Source organism: Hipposideros armiger, unplaced genomic scaffold, assembly GCF_001890085.2.
Source record: "Hipposideros armiger isolate ML-2016 unplaced genomic scaffold, ASM189008v1 scaffold_417, whole genome shotgun sequence".
In the NCBI taxonomy this organism is placed as follows: Eukaryota; Metazoa; Chordata; class Mammalia; order Chiroptera; family Hipposideridae; genus Hipposideros; species Hipposideros armiger.
Window position 1 is genome coordinate 686177 of NW_017731767.1, and position 20783 is coordinate 706959.

General features: G+C 45.9%; 1 protein-coding gene across 14 annotated transcripts in view; it reads right to left on the reverse strand.

Annotated features, from left to right (window-relative positions):
- CACNA1A (calcium voltage-gated channel subunit alpha1 A) overlaps positions 1 to 20783 on the reverse strand; it is a 293690-nt gene that overhangs the window by 84861 nt on the left and 188046 nt on the right. For 11 of the 14 annotated variants that reach the window (XM_019664149.1, XM_019664143.1, XM_019664150.1 and 8 more), the window contains 5 exons: positions 12668 to 12771; positions 11483 to 11598; positions 10151 to 10207; positions 8973 to 9068; positions 511 to 720 (listed from right to left, as the gene is read on the reverse strand). In XM_019664149.1, coding sequence (XP_019519694.1) covers positions 511 to 720; positions 8973 to 9068; positions 10151 to 10207; positions 11483 to 11598; positions 12668 to 12771 — 583 coding nt within the window. The remainder of the gene's footprint in view (positions 1 to 510; positions 721 to 8972; positions 9069 to 10150; positions 10208 to 11482; positions 11599 to 12667; positions 12772 to 20783) is intronic. The other 3 variants (XM_019664142.1, XM_019664148.1, XM_019664141.1) reach the window with 2 other exon arrangements.

Consider the following 20783-nt stretch of genomic DNA (forward strand, 5'->3'; position numbering starts at 1 on the left):
GATCGAGCTGCTGTTCACCATCTTAGCTGTAGAGGGCCCTCATGTGGGATCTGAACCGGGGTCCTGCTGCTCAGAGCTGGCATTCCAAGGCAACTCCTAACCAACGCGCCACTTGGCCGGCCCATAATATTTATTTTAACATTCCCAGAGATGCGCTTAGAAATTACACATATGTTTCTGTCTCTATCTGGTTATCTTATGGCCTCTGCTTCTCTCTGTCTCTCTTCCAATATCTCCCTCGCCAGCATCCCTATGTCTCTCTTAGAGAGGTATCACAGAAGTATTCAGTGGCCTAAATTCTAGTTTCCAGCTCTCAGGCCCAAATAAGTTGGGCCCTGGCATGGTGGCAGCAGCAACATCAACCCTGATCCCAGGTGAAGACATGGCCAAATGAAAGGGCAGAGTCAACAGGGACCAAAGAAGAAACACATATCGCCAGAGAGAGAAAACTGGCAAAAGGGTGTGAGGAAGGGGTCAGGGAGCCGGCGGGGCAGGGCTGGTGGTACTCACAGAGGAAGTCGGAGAGCCACTCGGGCTGGTTGTAGTGAACGATAGCAACACACAACGTGTTGAGAGCTACCAGACTGAGCACAGTCCAGTAGAAGGCCTGAGTTTTGACCATTCGGCGGATGTAGAAACGCACCCTCCTCTCCTTTTTGTGAAAAAAAGTCGAGTTCTCCAGCTTGGCACTTTTAATGCTGGCTCGGGCAAAGGGAGACCCTGCCAGAGAAAGGATGGAGAATGTCAGGGTGTTCCTGTGGAGGAAATTAACCGACGCGTGGCCCAGGCACGGACTGTGGCCAGGGGATCCATTAGCCTCCCCAGCAAGCCCTATGGCCCAAGAGAACCGTCACGACCCAAGGGCTTAGCTTTCCAGAGATGGAGCTTAGGAGAAAGAAATGTCCCTGAAAATAATGGTATTGGAAACAACCAATTAGAGCTCAGGGTATCAGCAGGGAGGCTGACGGCTCTCACTGCCACAACCAATCTTCTGTGTCTTCTCCCCCTGGCCACATCTGATGATTCTGGGGGTTGTGCCATGGGGCAGGATGAAGCGAGAGGCTCTGCTCAGGACCCCAGGTGTAGGGGTAGAAAGCACAGCTGCATGGAGCATGTGTGGAAAGCCTCCAGGAGGAGGTGTGGATAGGATCCTAGTTTTCCACGGGCATTTTACTTTAGAAATGACCACTGAGGAATGAACCAGCTGTGGCCTCTACCTGCACATGTTTTTACTCTTAAACATTTATGAAGCACCTACTGTGTGTCCAGCTCTGTTCCAGGTGCTCAGGATACTCTAGTTAACAGACAGAGGATCCTGGGACTGATGCTCCAATTAAGCTAGACAGCAAAGGTAATCTAATAAGTAAATTATTAGTGTGATGGAAGGTTTTGAAAAGTACTTTGGAAAAAATAAAATGTAGAGAAGAATAAGGGGATTGGGAGCCCCAGGACGGGCCATGGGGTAGGCTGTAGCATTAAATCAAGTGGTCAAGGTGAAGGCATTGACCTGTCACCTTAGAATCTTAGACTGAGTAAACAGTAAGTGCAAAGGTCCTGAGGTAGGAATATGCTTGACATATTTGGGAGATAGCATAAGGAGATCAGTATGGCTGCAGTGGAGTGGTTGAGGAGGAGAGAGTGAGGAGGTGAGGACAGGTAGGTGACAAGGCAGGTCGTGAAGGGCCTAGTGGGCTAAGGAAGGACTTTGGCTTTTGCTCTGAGTTAGGTGGGAGCCATGGAGGGTTCTGCATGAAGGGGGACGTGTCCTGACTCAGGCGCTCACAGGTGCCCTCTAGCTGCTGTGGGAGGAACACACCACAGAGGGCATGGGGCAGGAGCTGTGGGACCAGCACTGGTTTAGGCAAATGTTGATGGAAACTGGATTCTGAGGGGGGCTGAGAAGGGTGAAGAATAGGCAGATTTGGGATGTATGATTTAAGATAGATTTTAACATTTGCTGATGGATCGAGTCGGGCATGGGAGAGAGGGAAGAGCCCAGGTTTTTGGGCTGAGCACCTGCAAGGATAGAGCTGCCATTCACTGAGAAGGGCAGGTGTCGGGGGAGGGTCAAAGCTCAGTTTTGGATATCGATTTTGTCTTCTAAAATACCTCTTCTTGAAAACCTTCAATTGCATTCATTTGTTTATAGCTCTTCATTGGTTCATCCATTCTTTCATGTATTCACTAGTTTGTTCATTCTTGAGTGCGCTCATTGGTTCATTCATTCACTCATATTTATTCATCCATCCATCATTCATTTGTTCATCCATCAATTCCTTCATTCGTTCATTTGCCCATTCACCTGTCCATCCATCCAGCATGGTCATCGACTCTATCCCATCAGCCAGGCATGGGACACAGCAAACATCTTGCAGGATGCCGCGTCCTGTTAGCAAAATTCTAAACAGAAGTCATGAGTTGGAATCCCAGGGGCCATACTGGTTCATCCTGGGTTTGTAAAACTTGCAATTATTGGTCCCCATTTAAAAACTTGGGCGACTTTCCATAAAAGTATGGATTTCAGCTTCTCATGAATGAAAATAATAGCTGACCTTTATCAGACATTTAGCAGGCACCAGACACAGTGGGAGACAAATTTTACACGATAGGCTGCTTGCTCCTCATTGCAACTATAGGGAGTAGAAGCCAGTGTTAACCCCATTTTGCAGTTAAGGAAACAGAGGCTGAGAGGGGTCTGGTGACAGTTAAGAAGCATCGAGTTGGTTCAGAGCCGGTGTTCTCAGCCACCCCACTACATTCTTTCCTGGAGCATAGAGCCATAGGGACAGGCCACATTCCCGCCTGGCAGCAGTTGGCCAGGCCAGGTCGCTGGATCCTTTCCTCATGTCCATAACCTGCCGGACCCCATAGGCCTTGAGAACCCCAGGGAAGCTCCACATGGCCCTTCCCAGTTGGGGTTTTCTGGTCCCTGCAGATCCCAAAGGTGTGCTCAGACCTGCAGGCATCCGCAGGGCATGGCAAAGAGGAATGAGATCCTTGAAGGTCTCAGGGGTCAGGGAGGGATGCTCCCTGGGCCGAGAGACAGAGAGAAAGAGAGAGATCTCACAGTGGGCAGAAGACCCGGGGCCCCCACTCCTGTTGGAGCCACACTGAAAACCTGGCTCCATCACCAACCGGTGCGTGACCTTGGGCAAGTCACTTGCATCTTGGGACTCTCATGCCTCTATCTGTAAATCAGGCACAATCACACTTCCCACCTCACTGGGCTATTAGGAGGAATCAATGGGTTCATACACCTTAGCATGATGCTGGCATATTATTGGGCATAAAATCTCCAATTGAACCCCAAGAAATCAAGACCCAGCCCACATGCCAATGCATCGAGGAAGTCTTTCCTGATTACTGGGCCTGGAGACACATCCCACAACAGGCATACCACTCATTAGGAAGGGAGGGGAAAGTGACTATTAATTGAACACCTACCACGTGCCAGGCCACTATTGTAGCGGCGTACTGTCACTTCTATTTATTGCATTTCATATTCACTTTGACCCACACTCCCTTTCTCTATACATTCCTGTCTCTAATTTTTCTCTGTGGTCTGAAATTGTAACTGTAGGCAATTCTTAGATTTAAAACAAATAATTTTAATAAGATATTTTATGAAATCAATATTTCTAAAAATCATTTCAACATGGAATCAATATAAAAATATATGAAAGAGATTTTACACTCTTTTTTCGGGAGTGCTAAGTTTTCCAAATCTGGTTTGTTATTATGAAGCACATCTCAGTTCAGACCAGCCACATTCAAGGAGTCAAGGTACAGAGCCAGAGGAGGCCAGTACTAGTCTGGAAGGTTCTATGGTGAGTACAGCAGTATGTCACTATCAAGGATTAATCTGGGGATTTTAAGCTATTTAGATGCCCTTAAAATTTGCTGTAAATTGAGATAGGTGCTGCTCAAGTTGTGGGTTGAACTGTGTCCCTCGAAGAGATGTACTGAAGTCCTAACCCCTGGGACCTGTGAATGTGACCTTATTTGGAAACAGGGTCTTTGTAGACATCATCAAGGTAAGATAAGGTCAGATGGGATTAGAGTGGGCCCTAAGTCCAATGATTAGTATCCTTGTAAGAGAAGAGACACAGAGACACATAGGAGACCATGACGACAGAGGCAGAGATAGGAGGGACACACGTACAAACCAGAGACTGCCAAGGATTGCTGACTATGCCAGAAGCTAAGAAAAAAGCATGGAACAGGTTCTCCCCTGTGGCCCCATCAACACCTTGATTTCAGTTTGGACTTCCTACCTCCAGAGCTGTGAGAGAATAACATTCTGTTGTTTTAAGCTGCCCAGTTTATGGTATTATACTTTGTGCCAGCAGCCTCAGGAAATGAATACAGCCCACACAGAACTTATATCATTAAAATCATCTAAATGGAATCTGATTTTCCTAAAGAAATGGTGTTGTGATGGCAGCTTCCATTCATGGCTTAACTTTTCCTATAAATGACTCAAGTTCCGAATTTCAGGAATAAGTTACGAGACCACTTTACGATGTATTTACCAACTGATTCGACATTGTTTTAGAATCACCGATTACATAAGGCTATGTTTACTATGGTATAGTATGAGGGCAAACACCACACAGTGCCTGCCTTACTTTGAAACACATTGTTATTATCATCAACATCATTATTTTTTTTTTTACAGAAATAAATAAGGTTTTTCCTTCTCAGAACCCTGAAATTCTAGAATTCTCTTTCCGGGTGGTTTAGAAAACCACTGGCTAGAATGGGGTTCCCTTCCTGTGTATTTCTGAACTACTAGGCAAAGGAACTGAATTTTGGTGGGTTTGCCTATAGCAAACTTGGTCCTAGGAGACCAAGCCACTGGCTTGTGTTTTGTATCTGTTTAGAAATCTGTAAGTCACTGCTTTCTTAACAGAGGTGCTGCAGGACACCGTCAGCTCTTAACAGCCTAATAGCTTCTTACTTCAGTTTCTCATCACCCTTTCATCATATGTTTATCAAATGCCTGGAATCTGGGTCCTCCAAGTAGCACGTTTTCTTATGTCAGCCCCACAAATTCAAGAGCAGGGTCTCCCACAGACAAACCCTCTGTGACTATCTCTCACGGCCTCCTGGATTGCGCCCCCTGTTATGAGCTGAATTGTGTCCCACCAAATTCATATGTTGAAGATGCAACCCCCAGGACCTCAGCACGTGATGTACTTGGAGAAAAGGCCTTTAAAGAGGTAATTAAATTAAAATGAGCTCATTAGGTTGGGCTCTAATTCAACATGATTGGTGTCCCTATAAGAAGAGGAGGTTAGGACACAGACACACAGAGGGAAGACCATGTGAAGACACCAGGAGAAGATGGACATCTGTAAGCCAAGGAGAGAGGCCTCAGAAGAAACCAATTCTGCTGACGCCTTGATTGCAAACTTCCAGCCTCCAAACCATGAGAAAATAAATATCTATTGTTTAAACCCCGCAGTTTGTGCGATTTTATTATGGTGGCCCTAGAGAACTAATACTCTCCCTACCCCATGTGAAGACCCGTTTGAAAAATGCCTCCTTCACGAAGCTTTCCTTGTTTTTCCACCAAACAAACTCCTCCCTGTCTTGGTCAGCCATGAGATTCCTTATAATTAGTCTCTGTTGCTTTTAAGTAACTTTAAATTTATCTAATGACTTTTCTGATTTCAAAAGTAACACATGTCACTGATTTGTACAATCCAGGAAAGTATCGTGTAAAACATGAAAATCCCTTATTATCCTCTAGTTCCCAAATCTTTAAGAACCTCTTACACTTGGGGACGAAAAGGGGGGTGCTGTAATAAATCTAACCAAGGCAACCTCACAGGATGATCTGATCATAAATTCCTAACTGGGCAGGTCATGGAAGGTAGTCATGCCCTAGACCTATAACTTCTTTTTTTTTTTAAAGATTTTTTTTTTTATTGGGGAATTGGGGAAGGGGAACAGACAAGTTGCTCTCCTTTTTATTCTTCAGTCTAGTTGTGGAGGACGTTGCTTCACTGGCCCAAGTTGGCACCATCATTGCACTCTTCCCTGGCGAGGCAGATCAGTCGCCGGCTTCTGGACGGCCGCTCACTGCGGCTGCTGGCCGCTCATGCTGGCTGCTGGCTACATAAGGTAGCCTATGGCAACCCACTGCCACAGAGGCTGCAGCCCACGCCATCGCTGGCAATTCACAGCAGCTCAGCTCCAGGTTAAGCTGCTGTTCAGCATCTTAGCTGTAGAGGGCAGTGTCACTGGCCCTCATATGTGGGATCCGAACCGGGGCCCTCTGGGGTCCCAAGCCAGTTCTTAACCATCACGCCACTCGGCCGGCCCTATAACTTCTTTAGTGAAAGGTTTATCTTGGCCTTAAGCAAGCCCTGCCCATTGTTTCTGTGCATCTTAGCACACCTTTGAAATGCTTCTTTTTCAGACCTCTCCAAGGCATAACCACCCTGAAGGGAGCACATAATCTTGTTAACTGTCTGTCCTGTAATCCTATCGCTGTCTTGCTTTCCCCACCTTCAGTAGCAGTCTTCCTTATGTTCCCTTCTTAATCTCAAATGCAGAAAAGAAACTGCAAACTGCCAATCTCCGGAGCATTTGAGATCTTGCTTTCCAGCAATGTCGTCCGTCAGTTTGTCTCACATAAACTCATAAAAATTCTCTACAGGTTTGGATGTTTCTTATGCTGACACACTCCTTAATATTGTTTTAAAAACGGGATCATATATTTTACATAATTTGTGCAATTTGCTTTTTTCACTGGAAAAATATATTTCAAACATCTTTCCGTGCCAGTAGCAACCTCATTCTTTTTTCCTGGCTGCAAAGTATTCCCCTGTATGTAAATACTGTAATTTCTTTAACCATCTTCTCATTTTTGGCATGTACGTTTCTGGTTTTCACTTTTTTTTCTTTTTTTAAATTAGTTTTAGGTGTACAAAACAACGTTGATTTTTACTTTTTGAACACTAGAAACAATGCTGCTGAGAAGAGGCTTGACATAGAGATCTTTTACACACGTGAAGAAACACTTGGAAGTGTAAGTGCTAAGTCAAAGAATATAAACATCTAGAATTAAATAAGGCCAAACCATACACGAGAAACACTGCCAATTAACACTCCTGCCAATAGTATATGACAATGTCTATTTCCCACATCTGTGCTGACATTGGGTAGTATCACTTTTTCATCTTTTCTCTAATGATTGATGAAAAATAATATCTCCCTGTTAAGTAAGAGCAGGTATCCAATCTTGGACATGGTGGAGATTCTGACTTGGGTATCCCAATTTTTTTCAGTGCCTGGCATTTAATAAATGCGGTGAGAACAAAAACTATCTGCCTGTCAAAATAGGACAAAACGCATTCTAAAAAGTGGAAGCCACCTGATTGGGAAAACATGTAGGACAGACATAACTGATTAAATGCACTGAGCACTGGTCGAGTGCTACAATCCTTGAACTTTCTGGAAGGAGAGAAACACACGTACCCACAAGTGGAAATACGACTAGTTCATCATTACAAGGAAAAGAGTGTTTTGGCTAGAAATTAAAAATGCAAATGAAAACAAGCTTTAAGGTATCATTACAAACCGACTTCACTGGGAAAGGAAAGGAAATGGTAATACGCAAGGGACGGGGTGGGGAATTTGTGAACTTACGCGGTGCTTGGCAGGTTTATAAATGGGTTCAGTGTTTTTGAAACACAGAAGGGCTCTGTAAATAATGAGTTGAAAAGCTTTTAATATCTTTGATCCTATAATTATCCCTAAGGAAACACGCCCAAAGGGTGGGGGGAGTAATCGTACACAAATGTTCACAGCAGTGCTCCTTATAAGCGCAAACATTGGAAATAGCTCAAACACCGCATAATAGAGCCACGGCTAAGCGAAAACTGGAGTAGCCACTCTTGTGGAGTACGGGACTGCAGTGGAAATTATGTCAAAACTCAACAGGAAGGTCCTAAACTAGGGTTGAGTGAAAAAAGCAGAGTGCACAATAGTTGGTGCCTGTGGGTTAGAAACACGTGTATATATTAAATTCCCTCCTTTTCCTTCTTCCCTCTCTCCCTCCCTCGTTTGCTCTTTCTTTCTCCTTTCCTCCCTCCTTCTCCCAGCCTTTCTTCCTGTCTTCTCCAGCCACACAGTTCCCCCATCAGCCTTCTCCCTTCTGAGTCTCGAGTTATCTCCTCTGCCTGGATGCTCTCCCACCACGGCTTTCATCCTTGGAACTTTAAAAACCCACTTCGAAAAATAAAAGATCTTCTCCTTGGAGAGGGTCAAAAGCAACACAGTCTCAATAGAAATGAGCAGGAAAAGGGTAAGAGTCCCCTCCCGCTTCAAACTCTATCCTTTGCGATGACCAATGGCAATAGTCTGATGACAGCCCTCCCCATGGTTCTCTCAGCTATCGCTGCCGTGGTGAACTCCTACTAAGCCTTTCGTTCTCAGCTTCCATGTCATCTCCTCTGGGAAGCCTTCCCTGACCACATACACTTTCCCAGAGCAGGCCACGGCCGCTCTAGGGCATCTCCTCCGCGGTGCCATTATCACAACAGGTTTATTTCTGTAATTATCTGTTTCATATCCATTTCCTGTGTTGCATGGCAAGCTCCACGTGGGTAGGGATGTGGTCTCTGTCTTGTTCACAACTGGGCACCTAATCAGAGCAGCCCTTCAATGAGGCCTTAATGAATAATGTTATGATTCACGAATAATGAAGAATAATGTCAGGCAACATTATTGGGAGTTTATTCTTTGCCAGGTACTGTTCTAAATGCTTACTGTGGATTATTTAATTTCATCCTCGCAACGATATTAGAAGACAGGCACTGTTGTTATTCACATCATCATGTCATCTGGCCAGGACACACGGGTGTGAAGGGGCAGAGCCGAGACCTAAATCCAGGCAACCTGGTGCCCAAGCCTTTAGCTCCCACCTCTTGGACGATCAGTGATAAACAGGAGGGACTCACCCACAGAGGCGATATCGGCCAGCTGATCCTCAGCCTCCTCGGGGTTGAGCAGGTCTGTCTTGCTCTTCTTTATGGTGGCTCTCCGCAGAGCTCCAACAATGGAAACATGGCAAGAGAAAAAGACGTGACCCTTTTTGTGACAGCAATGATACTGACCAAGTGTGTCCATAGGGCCAGGTGCTCTGTCAGGGGCATTCTATGTGTCATTGGGTTTAACCCTCGTGGCAATCCAGTTTGATGGGAAGTAATAGCATGCCCATTTGACTCATATCGACGTGCAGCTTGGGGCTCAGCTATGTCACGTGACTTTGCACAAGGGATAAAGATGAGAATCAAGTCCTGTTCAGTTTAAGTCTGGGAGCTCAGCCACCGCTTCTCCTCTGGGAGCCCTGGGACTGGGTATATAGTGACTGCTATGAAGACAGTCCACCCCTTGACTTTAGCAGACTTGCTAGGCAGGCTGGGACTGTGGACGCCCTTCCTCAGTATTTAGTCTCCACTTCACCAACAGCTCTCCAGGGGACAAAGAGCTGAGGCATCCACTTCCAATAAAGTGACTTAGACATCACCATGGGTAATCTCTTTCCCTCCCCACAGATAGTAAAATCCAGTTTGTAACCTGTGGGGATGGAGTCCCAGCTCCTTTATTTCCTTCTCGTTCCTGCTATTTTCAGTCAAAACTCGTTGCTCATTTAGCCAAATTTCTAACACATGAGACAACTGTCCTTTACTGTAAGCTGGACTCTTGGTGAAATTATTATTAATTTTTTTAATTTAGCAAATACAAAGGGGGCTGACCCTGAGCCAGGCACTGTTCTAGGCATTCTATTTACAGTAATTAATGTAACCCTCATAAACAACCCCATGATGTACGCATTACTATGGTCATGCCCATTTTGCAGATGAGAAAAATAAAGGCACAAAACAGAAGTTGGGCACATGGCTAAGGCAGAAAGGGCAGGCCAGAAGATGCAAACTCTGTGCTGAGGTCCTGAAACCCCTTGAGGAAGCAGACTCCTGCTGTTCCCCATGTCTTCCTGAGCCTGCCCCGGACTCGTGTTTGTTCTTGGCATCACCTGGGCCCTGAACATCCATCCCCTGAAGGCCCCTTTGGGCCAAGTGGCCTATTTCCCCGTCTCCCCTGGGGCCCACCCCAGAGCCAGGTTCAGAACAGTTACCATCAAAGGGATGCCTCTGCTCCCCGTCGGTTTCATCCTCGGCGAGGATTACCTCTTCTAAGGAGGAAAAGCACAGAGTTAAGCTCCAGCGTCTGGAGGACTCTCCTGGGGATGGGTTTCCCTGGACCAGAAAGGAGAAGGGTCCGCTTGCCCACCTCCACTCTCCCCTTGCTGATGGCGACAGCTCCATCAGCCAGAAATGTGCTGCTCTGTTATTTCTGAACTCCCAGCCCCACTTCAGCAACAGTAATAATAGCCAAAGTATCCCTACTTCTCTCAAGATAAAAACCAACATCCTTACTATAGCCTATAAGGCTTTGCCTGATCCAGTCCGTCCCCTCCTTGCCTTTCTCTCCCCTCACTTTCCCAGCTCCAGCCACACTTGATTCCTTGCTATGGCTTAACTCTGCTCCTACCCCAGGGCCTTTATACGTGTTGTTCCCACTGCCTGGAATGCCTCTCCCCTACACATCCACATGCTTCTTTCATGCCTCTGCTCAGATATCACCTCCTCAGAGAGACCCTCTTTGATCACCTCGTCTCCTATGACCATTTTCTGCCTCCTGCCCTGGCTTATTTTTAAATTTTTTTTGCCTTGCTTTATTTTTCTTCTCAGCATTTGGCAGCACCCAACATTATATGTTATTTGTTTATTTTCCATTTCTCTCACTAAAATATCAGACCTCTGTGGGCAGGGATTTGGTCTGTTTGTTCACTGTTATATCCTCAGTGCCTAGAACAGTGACTGGCACACAGTGGGTGCTGCCTAAGTGTTTGGTGAATGGCTGAACAAATATGTGTTCACTGTGTGTCAGGCACTGTTCTTCCTAAGTGACTTAGCTTGGATTATCTCATTGAATTTGCAAACGGCCTGATGAGGTAGGTTCTATCATTATCTTCAGTTAACAGCTGAGGAAACTGAGGCACAGGAAGGTGAGGTGCATTGCTAGGAGGTGGCAAGGCTGGGATGTAAATCAAAGTTTGGTTTTAGAGCTTGTAACCATTACGCAATGGCCTATCCTGGGCACATGGTGAAGGCAGAAAGGGCAGACCGGAAGATTTAAACTCTGTGCCGAGGTCTTGAAATCCCTTGAGGAAGCCATTACCTGTGTTTTCCTGAGCCTGACCTGGTCTTGTGTTTGTATCTTGGCTTTATCCCAGGAGTTTTACTATCTTACTCTGAATTCTTATTACTAAAAATCAAGACTACCAGTTCAGCCCTCTTTCTCCTCCCATCATGACCCTCCCTTCCTCCATTTCTAAACTGCACGCATGACTGTGTGCTCTGCGCCCTGGGATTGAATTCTGGGCCCCACAATGAAAGGGCCTCACCTGCTTTTGAGATCCACTCCATGTACCCATTGAGCTCTCGTTCAATCTGTTGCTGTCGCCTTAGCTTCAGAAAAGCCCGCCGGTTCTCTACCCGCTCCCTTTCTTTGGCAAACTCCCTGCAGAAGCACAAAAAAGTGAGGCCTGGCTGTTCAACAAATTTTAGGGAGTGTGTGTATGTGTGCTCGGGTTTGTGTGTATTTGGGGGTTCAGAAGCCAAAGGATTTCAACAAGTGGAATCAGGTCTTCTGGGAGAAAATCAGAATATTCTAGGAGTGGGTATTTCTGCCAGCTTCCCACATTTCCCAACAAGTGCACCCAACCAGAGAAAAAGGCAAAACTATAAACCATGCCATGCCAATCACGATTGGCTACATACTCCACTCTCATTCTCTGTGCTTCTGGCTAAGTCAGGCCAATGAGACATAAGCTGAAGGTTTCTGCAGCAGCCTCACTTCCCTCATATAGGCCCCGCCCCTCCCCGTTTTCCTCCTTCCTCTTCCCGTTGGGAACGTGGGACGGACATCTTGTGAGTGTAAGGCAGCCATCTTGAAACAATGAGGCATCCATAAGATTGAAAGTCTCTGATAAGGATGTCAGAGTAGAAATGTAGAAGGAACTGAGGTCCTTGATGGCACCATGGAGCCACCGTACCAGTCCCCAGATTTCTTGTTGGTAATAAAATGAAACTCATTTATGTTAAGCCAAAAAAAAAAACAATCCTGGGGATTAGAGATAATGTGTGTCATGAAAATGCATGTTTGACTGTAGGCTATGATTTTATATTTGGAAAATAGGGGAGGGGGGTAAAATCCAACCTACTAGTTTTTTAAAAATGTAAATTACAGAAAGTAAAGCTCTATAGAATTTTCTTGTGTGGTGGGTTGTGGGTCTGAAAAATTTGGGAAAACCTTCTGAATTGGAAAGAAGCTCATCTTTCCCTGGGAAGAGGTAGCTCAAGACCAGGGGCACAGTGGGGTGAGTCTAGGCCAGGATGGATTCCAGCCTCCATGAGTCCCTTGACTGGGTTCCCCCAGCAGTGCACAACCTACACAACCGTGCATGGCTTGCTAATAAGCAAGGTAAGAGGCATGTCTCTCCCTGGAGAATCAAAACAAAGCTTTGATGGCTTCTTCCTGGGAAGAAGATGACAAGGGAGAGTGGGATGGGTGAGTAGCAAAGACTTACCCTGACAGCACACCCAGCACGAGGTTCAGCATAAAAAAGGAGCCAATGATGATGAGGGGGATGAAGTACAACCAGTTCCAAGTGTTCCCTGAGGCATCGTTGCTCTGTGGGAAGCAAGGAGGGAAGGCAAGTGAACACTGAGTAGGGACTCAGGTCTCATCAAACAAGTGAGAGGAGGAGGAATTCTGGTTCTGCTGGGGCTGTTTCCCAAATGTCCTTGACCTGTGGAGTCCTGGAGCTCTGGCAGCCCAGAGAGGGAAATGGAGCACAAGGTCGGCCAGCGAGGGAAACCCAAAAGTACTATTAGAAGGACAAAGCCCCCTCCTAACCATCTAATCCTCACGGGACCTAGGACTCGCATGACACTCAGAAGAACATCCCAGATCTTACACCAGGAGAAGAAAAAAACAAAGCCCACTGAGTGGAGTCAAGGGATTTGTCATAGATATGTATGATATTGGGGGGAAGTGGGGAGACGGATTGGGGGAGGGGGGTTGTCACTTCGAGGGGTAAAAAGTATAACTATTGCACTGTGTTGTACAGCTGAAACTAATTCTAAAAAATGTGTATTTCATAANGCCCACTGAAAAGGAAAAATGAATCCCTCCCTCCCGCCCTTCTCCTCAAAACACTTACATCCTTCCCTTAGAACAGGTACATGATGGCAGGGTCTTGCGGATATCTCTATTGCACTGTGTTGTACAGCTGAAACTAATTCTAAAAAATGTGTATTTCATAATAAAAAATAATTTAATAAAAAAACAAAAAAACAAAACAAAGCCCACTGAAAAGGAAAAATGAATCCCTCCCTCCCGCCCTTCTCCTCAAAACACTTACATCCTTCCCTTAGAACAGGTACATGATGGCAGGGTCTGACGGCTAGTGTAAGTCACCAAGCCAGATGGCAGGGCTGTGAGACTTTCCCTCAAGTGTCTCCTTTATTTTCTGCTGCCTCAATGTCAACCACAAAAAAATCCCAGAAGCGCCTAGCTCAATTTTCAAGGGGAAAGAAGTCCACAAACAGAACATTCTACTGTGATATGGGCAAGAGAACACTGTGGTGAGAAGGAAATAAGAGAAGAAAACCAAAGATAGATAGATAGATGATAGACAGATAGATAGATAGATAGCCTAGAACTTACAGAGTACTGTGTGCTAGGGAGTCTTCTAAGCATATTATTTGTATAAGCTCATTTAATCATTTAATCCTCATGATACCCCTATGTTACCACAATGCCCATTTTACAATACAATTTGAGGAAACTGAGGCCCAGAAAGACAAAATTGCCAGCCAAAGGTTATAGAGCTAGACAGTGGTAGATGGGGGATTTGAACCAGATGGCCAGTCCCCAGAACTCATGGACTTAACCTCTGTGCTGGGGAAGCCTCAGCTTCAGCAGCTAGAGGAGGGGGCGTCTTCTAGTGGGTCACCGCATCTGCCGAATGCGGGGGCTCCCATGCGTGGCTTTGAAAGCTCAACTTTAAAGGCACATTTAGTGCTTCTGTTGCGCAGCAGAAAGGCTAACATGAGAAAGACTGACACTACTAGGTGTGGGTGAGTCTGGGGGGGAACTGGAACCCTCACATGCTGCTGAAGGGAGGGTAACATGATGTATGAGTTTCCTGTGGCTCCTAACGAAGAACCACAAACTGAGTGGCTTGAAACAACAGAAATTTATTGTCTCACAGTTCTGGAAGCTCAAGGTGTTGGCAGGGTTGGTTCCTTCTGGGGTCTGTGAGGGAGACTCTGTGCCAGGCCTCTCCCCTGCTAGCTGGGGGTTTGCTGACAATCTTTGGTGTCCCTTGGCTTGTAGATGCATCATCCTGATCTCCGCCTTCATTCTCACATGGTATTCTCCCTGTGTGCATGTCTGTGTCCAAATTTCCCCTTTTTATAAGGACACCACTCAGATTAGATTAGGGCCAACCCTACCCTAACAACCTCATCTTAATGTAACTAATTACTTCTGCAATGACCCCATTTCAAACAAGGTCATATTCTGATGCATTGGGGGTTAGGGCTTCAGCACATGAATTTCTTTTCGGGGAGAACACAATTTAACCCATAATTCATGGTAGAACCATTCTGGAAAACAGGTTGGGAATGTCTACTAAAGTGAATCATGTACCTTTACTACCACCTGAGAATTCCACTCCTGGGAGTGTGAACCTGCACGTGCCAAAGGCACCAGCAAGAATGTTCACAGAGTGATCTTCATGAATACCCCAAATTGGAAACAATCTGAATCCTTAGGATAAATAAATGGAATACAGTGCAGTGAATGACTGCCCCCCATCACATAAACCTTACCGAGTTGTCAAGTACAGGAAGCCAGACAGGAAAGAGTACATATGTAAGATTCCATTTATGCAAAATATAAAAACAGGCAAACTCACTGACAATGCTTGAGGTCCAGATGGGGCACCTGTTGGAGAGGATAGCAACGGGGGTGGGGACATGAGGGGGCTTCTGGAGCTGAGAAGCCTCTGTTTTCTGATCTGGATGCTGGTCACATAGGTGTGTTCTGTTTGTGAAAAATCCACCAAGCTCCTCACTTATTTTCTGTGGGGTTTTTTTGTATGTTTATTTTGCTTCAATAAAAAAGGTTTGTTTGTTTTATTTTAAGATAGTCAAATTTATCTTAAAAAGGAAGGAAATTCGGACACATGCTACAATACAGATGAACCTTGAGGACATTATGTTAAGTGAAATAAACCAGTCACAAAAGGACAAATACTGTGTGATCCCACTCAGATGAGGTCCCTAGAGGAGTCAGATTAATAGAGACAGAGGGTAGAATGGTGGGTGCCAGGGGCTGGGGGAGGGGGATGGGAGTTAGTGTTTAATGGGGACAGAGTTTCGGTTTGGGAAGATGAAAAAGGTCTAGAGATGGTTAGTGGTGATGACTGTACAATAATGTGAACGAACTTAATGCCAGTGAGCTAGGTACCTAAAAATGGTTAAGATGATAAATGTTATGTGATGTGCATTTTCCCACAATAAAAAAATGGAAAAAAACCCAACCAAACAATGTCATCATCACAGAACGCAGATAGATTCTGGGGACAATGAATGTGCCAGCCCCCATAACAAGCCCTTGTTCTAACAAGCCCCAAAGTTCTATGCTTTGCTTTTGGAAGGTTCTGGAAGAAAGAATTTAGTCAGGAGAATGGGGCTTGACAGAAGGCAGGACTTCCCTGGCTAACAGAAGAAAACCTCGGGGCCATCTGGAGAAGCGGGATTGGGATGCGAACAGCGTGGCGGGTCTGGGGCGGGGGGAGGGAGAAGGCTGAGCAGGGAGAAGTAGCGGAGACCCCTTGTTGCTGAGGCAGCCCCCCATCTCAGACTCCGCCCATACCCCAGCGCTCCAACAAGCTTAGGATCCTCTGACCCCATGACACGCCGCTCAGCATAATAACAGACACCCACAGTGCCAGGTAGGCAGCCTACTTGAGCTTTTAATCCTCACATGAATCCCAAAAGTCAGTACATAATCCTTCGTATCCTCCCAGGTGGGGAAACTGAGGCACAGAGCGGTCAAGTCTCACGCCCAAGGTCCCTGCTGTGAGCTGCACTGTGTGCCCCCCAGAGATGTGTTGAAGTCCTAACCCCCAGTATCCATGAATGTGCCCTTCTTGGAAATAGGGTCTTTGCAGTTGCCATCAAGTTAAGATGAGGTCATGAGGATGGGCCCTAATCCAATGACTGTTGTCCTTTTAAGAAGAGAAAAATGCCAGGTGAAGACAGAGATGCACAGGAGAGGATGACAGTGAAGGCAGACATTGGAAGGACACAGCCACAATCCAAAGAATGCCAAGGGTCGACAGCCACCACCAGAAGCCAGGAAGAGGCAAGGAAGGATTCTACCCAGAGTCTGAGAGAGTGCAGTCCCGCTGACACCTGGATTTCAGACTCCTGGCCTCCAGAACTGTGAGAGAATACACATCTGTTATTTTAAGCCATCCAGTTGGGGTTCTTTGTTATGGCAGCCACAGAAAATGAAAACAGTCACTGAGCTACTAAATGGCAGAGGTGCCTCCCACCCCCTTCGCCTCCTTTCTCTCATCTCATATTCTTCCCCTCACCTATCACTCGACTCCAGCTACACAGCCTCCTCACATTTACTCAAATGCACTAAGCACAGTCCCACCTCAGGGCCTTTGCACCTGCTGTTCCCGCTGCCTGAAATGCCCTTCCCCCAGATTCCTACATGGCTTCACCCTCACCTCCTTCAGGTGTCTACTCAAATGTCACCTCTAAAGGGCCTTTAAACTTTAACCCTTCATTTCTAATCCCACTTCCTGCTCTATTTTTTCCCTTATTGCTTCTCCTCTTCTATACTTGACTTATTTCTCCTGTGCACTGTCCACCTCCCCAGCTGAAATGTGAGTTCCACAAGCAGCAGGGATGTTGTGATTTTTATTCCCTGCTGTATTCCCTAGCACAATGCCAGGCATACAGACGTGCTCAGTAAACGTCTGTTGAATGACTGAATGAGAGGTGGGCCTAAGTTCCCTGCACAGCCCACGGCCTCAATCCTAAACCTTGCTCCCTCTTCCTCCTTTCTCTTTCCTCATCTGCTTTTCTCTTCCTGGGGACTGGGGTTCTGCTGCCTGATTTTAGAGACACTTGTTCTCTTCCAAATCTAGTCCAATTATTCAATTCCATGCTCTGGGCCCAACAACTGATTGAAAAGAAGTTGGCGGAGGGTTCGGTGCTGTTTTTAAGTAGGAGGTGGGCTTTCCCTGGGGTTTGCTAAAAAGCAAAATGGGAAATATATTTCCCAAGCAGAAATACTGGAGCTGCCACGGCCGTTCTGCGATAGCAGAGAACTGCGGAGGCAGGAGATACAAGTCTCCCCTCCTGGGTCTCATCTCCTTGGGCAGTTCAGGGTGGAGTGTGCATGAGTCTGGGTGCAGGAGGAGGAAGGGGTTGAAAAACTTGCTCACTTGTCAAAATCATTAATAATACCGGGAATGATGTGCTCTCAAGATTGTCTTGTCTTTCTTCCAAAGGCTTAAAAAAATTCTGCTGCCTGGAGTGCTCTTCTCCATTAGTGCTGTCACTACATATTTCTGGTGATATGACTGGATGGCCCTTCCCTGTCGCCCTGTGGTTGGCTGAGGGCCACATGATAAATGCTGGCCAATGAGGAGTGAGTAGAAATACCTGTGTCACTTTAGGACCAGAGCATTGAGCGGTCAGTGAGGGACCCTCCAGGGCTCTCTTTCCTTCTGGGACAGTCAGTGGCAATGTTCTACATGGTGGCCGCTCCATCAGCTAGATCCCAGGTGACTATGTTGAGCAAAACCCCCTTCTCCCCCACTGCCAACCTGTGCTGGACAGGTAGCAGGAGCAAGAAAAGACATTTGTTCTTAAAACCATAGAGACTCTGGGGGATGTTTGTTACTGCAGCATAATCCAGCTTTCCTGACTGATACACCCTGGTATCACCTTAGTTCACTCCTCCACCATCTTCTCAAATGTCACTTTCTCATTGACCCTTATATAGATCTTATGAAGTAGGCGGGGGAAAAGAATGTCTCCTCTATGTCCAATGGAGAAATTGGTACCCAAAAAGGTAAAGTTCAAGATTACAATGAGCTAGTTGTTTCTATTCTCTGGGCCTCTGCCTGGAGCCCAATTTCCCCTAGATCTTGGCTTGGTTGATTCCTCCTCTTTACTCAGCCTTAAGCTCCACTGAGTCCCCTCTCAGAGAAGCCTTCCCAGGCCTCCCAACTGAAAGGTCTTCCCCGCTTCCTGCAGCACAGCCAGACATCTCATTCTCTTTCCAGGACGCTTCACATTTTGAATCATGTTGTTGATTTATGCATTTACTTGTTTATAGAGTCTTTGCTCCCTAAAGCATCAGCTCCCCAGTTCCTGGAACAAACCTAGCACACAGTAGGGGTTAACCAACATGTTGGCTGCATGGTGAATGCATACAATCCTGAGGTCCCTGTGTTTAAATAATACTAACAAAAGGGAAATGTACCTATCCCACGTCCCAATGATCAGGCTGGTTCCCTGGGGATGGAGAGGCAGGCAGAACTCACTATCACTTTCAGACAACACCCCTTTTTAACTGACAAAATACCCCTTGATTCCCACAATCGCCACACCTAGTGGATGAGGAAACTGAGGCTGAGAGAGGCGATGTGATTTGTGGGGTTCACACAGGGTGTGCATGGCATGCTGGGGCTAGACCTGTAATTCTGGCCTGCAACTGACTTTTTTCCTACTTTATCCATGGCTGCACGTACATAGTATTTTGTATTTATAACGATTGGCCCGTGAGAGCATTAAAGGAGAGGGGAGGTACTGATTCATTCCAGCACAGTCAGTGCCTAGTGTAGCGCCTTGGCGCTTAGAAAGCACTCGATAAATACTCGTCAAACAAATTAATGGCTGAGTCCCAGTAAAATCCTTAAGTGCCTTCTGTTTTATGGTTTATTTTCCTCTAATTTTTTTGAGCATGGTTCATTCAGAAAAAATGTAGAGGATGTAAAAAAAAAATATTCAGCTTAGGAGAACACCCAATTCCACAGCAGATGGCATAAAAATGGGGTGGATTTGACCGTAAAAGAGACAAAGCCCCACAGTGGCCATGAGAGAGGTCGTATGTCCTAGTTTATACCCGTTATTGATCATGCAATGCCTTTGAATTATTTTTTGAGTCCTCTTTTCCCTGTTTGCTCTCCAAATTGTCCTGGTTTGGACAATACATTATAGTATCTCTCTGCCTATGAGATGTCCTGTCACTTCCCCTGGCCTCGTTAAGTCCCTCTCGCCCTCCCTCATCCCCCTCTAGCCACCCGGGCCCTCTCTCTGCTTCTCACAAAAGCCAAGCTCACGCCTGCCTCAGAGCCTTAGTGGCTGTCCCGTCTGCCTGGGTCTCTCTTCCCTTACAGACTTCCACGGCTCCGGCTCCCTGTCACCTCTTTCAGGTCTTATTAGAAGAACTGCAACTTCTCACCTTGATAAACCACAACCCCGCTCCTGCTTTATTTTTCTTTTGAGCTTTTGTCATTCTCTAACATAGTAGTCGGCAAACTACAGCCCCCGTTTTTGTAAATGAAGGCTTTATTGTCACACAGCCATGCCCACTCATTATTTATTTTGTCTGTGACTGACTGTACTATGACAGAAGACTGAGCAGTTGCGACAGAGATGCCTGCCCTTTACATATATAAATACGGTATGTCTCAATTATCGTTTGATTGCCTGCTTCCCCCCAAACAGGGATTTTTGTTTCCTCTGTTTGCTGGGGGTCCTCGGTGCCTAGAAGAGTGCCTGCACACAGAGGGCATTCAATGAAGGTTTGTTGAATGAATGCATGATCTACAGTCCCTGAAAATCTGATGCTTTGATAGTGGTCAAAATGAACATCTACGAATGACAAAATGCTTAGGTCAAAGATCATTTTCAATCATTAGTGACCATTTGTCAAGGACCATGTGTTTATAATCACCAACTAAACACTGTTTTGTTGCTTTCTTAATTGACAATAACGGAGTGAGAGAAACAGAGCATGAGAGAGTAAGAGAAAATCACACAGAAGCAAGAACGAGAAGGAGTGGAGAAGAAGGAAAGAGAGACACAGATAGAGAGACACACACTAAACTCTCTGGTCTCTCTCTTATAAAAGCACTACCATAATGAGAACCTCCACCTATTACCTAAACTATCACCTCCTCTGAGGATTTTTCTAGACGCAGCAACTGGAGAAATCACTTGTGGGATTCCCTTAGTCTCAGCTTTTGAGAGGGAATCCTTGAGGCTCCTGAGGATAGAATTCAAGGAGTCTGTGAATTGGAATGGAAAAAAGTTAACCTTTACTTCCCCACATCTGCACTGGAAGTGGGCATTTTCTTCCATTAGGAAGGGAGGCAGCAAACGGCAGCTGCCTGGCAGAACCGGGGATGCCCGTCCCCAACAGAAATCACACACAGTTTACAGGTAACACGTAAAGTCTTGTAAGCTTAACACTCTCATGAAATTACAGGAGTTATCTGACCTGTCTGGAGGTCCTGTCAGTAATGTGTTATAAACTCGAAAACTACATCACAAATCTGTTTTAAAAACTATTTTGATAATGTCAATGCATTTGGCTTC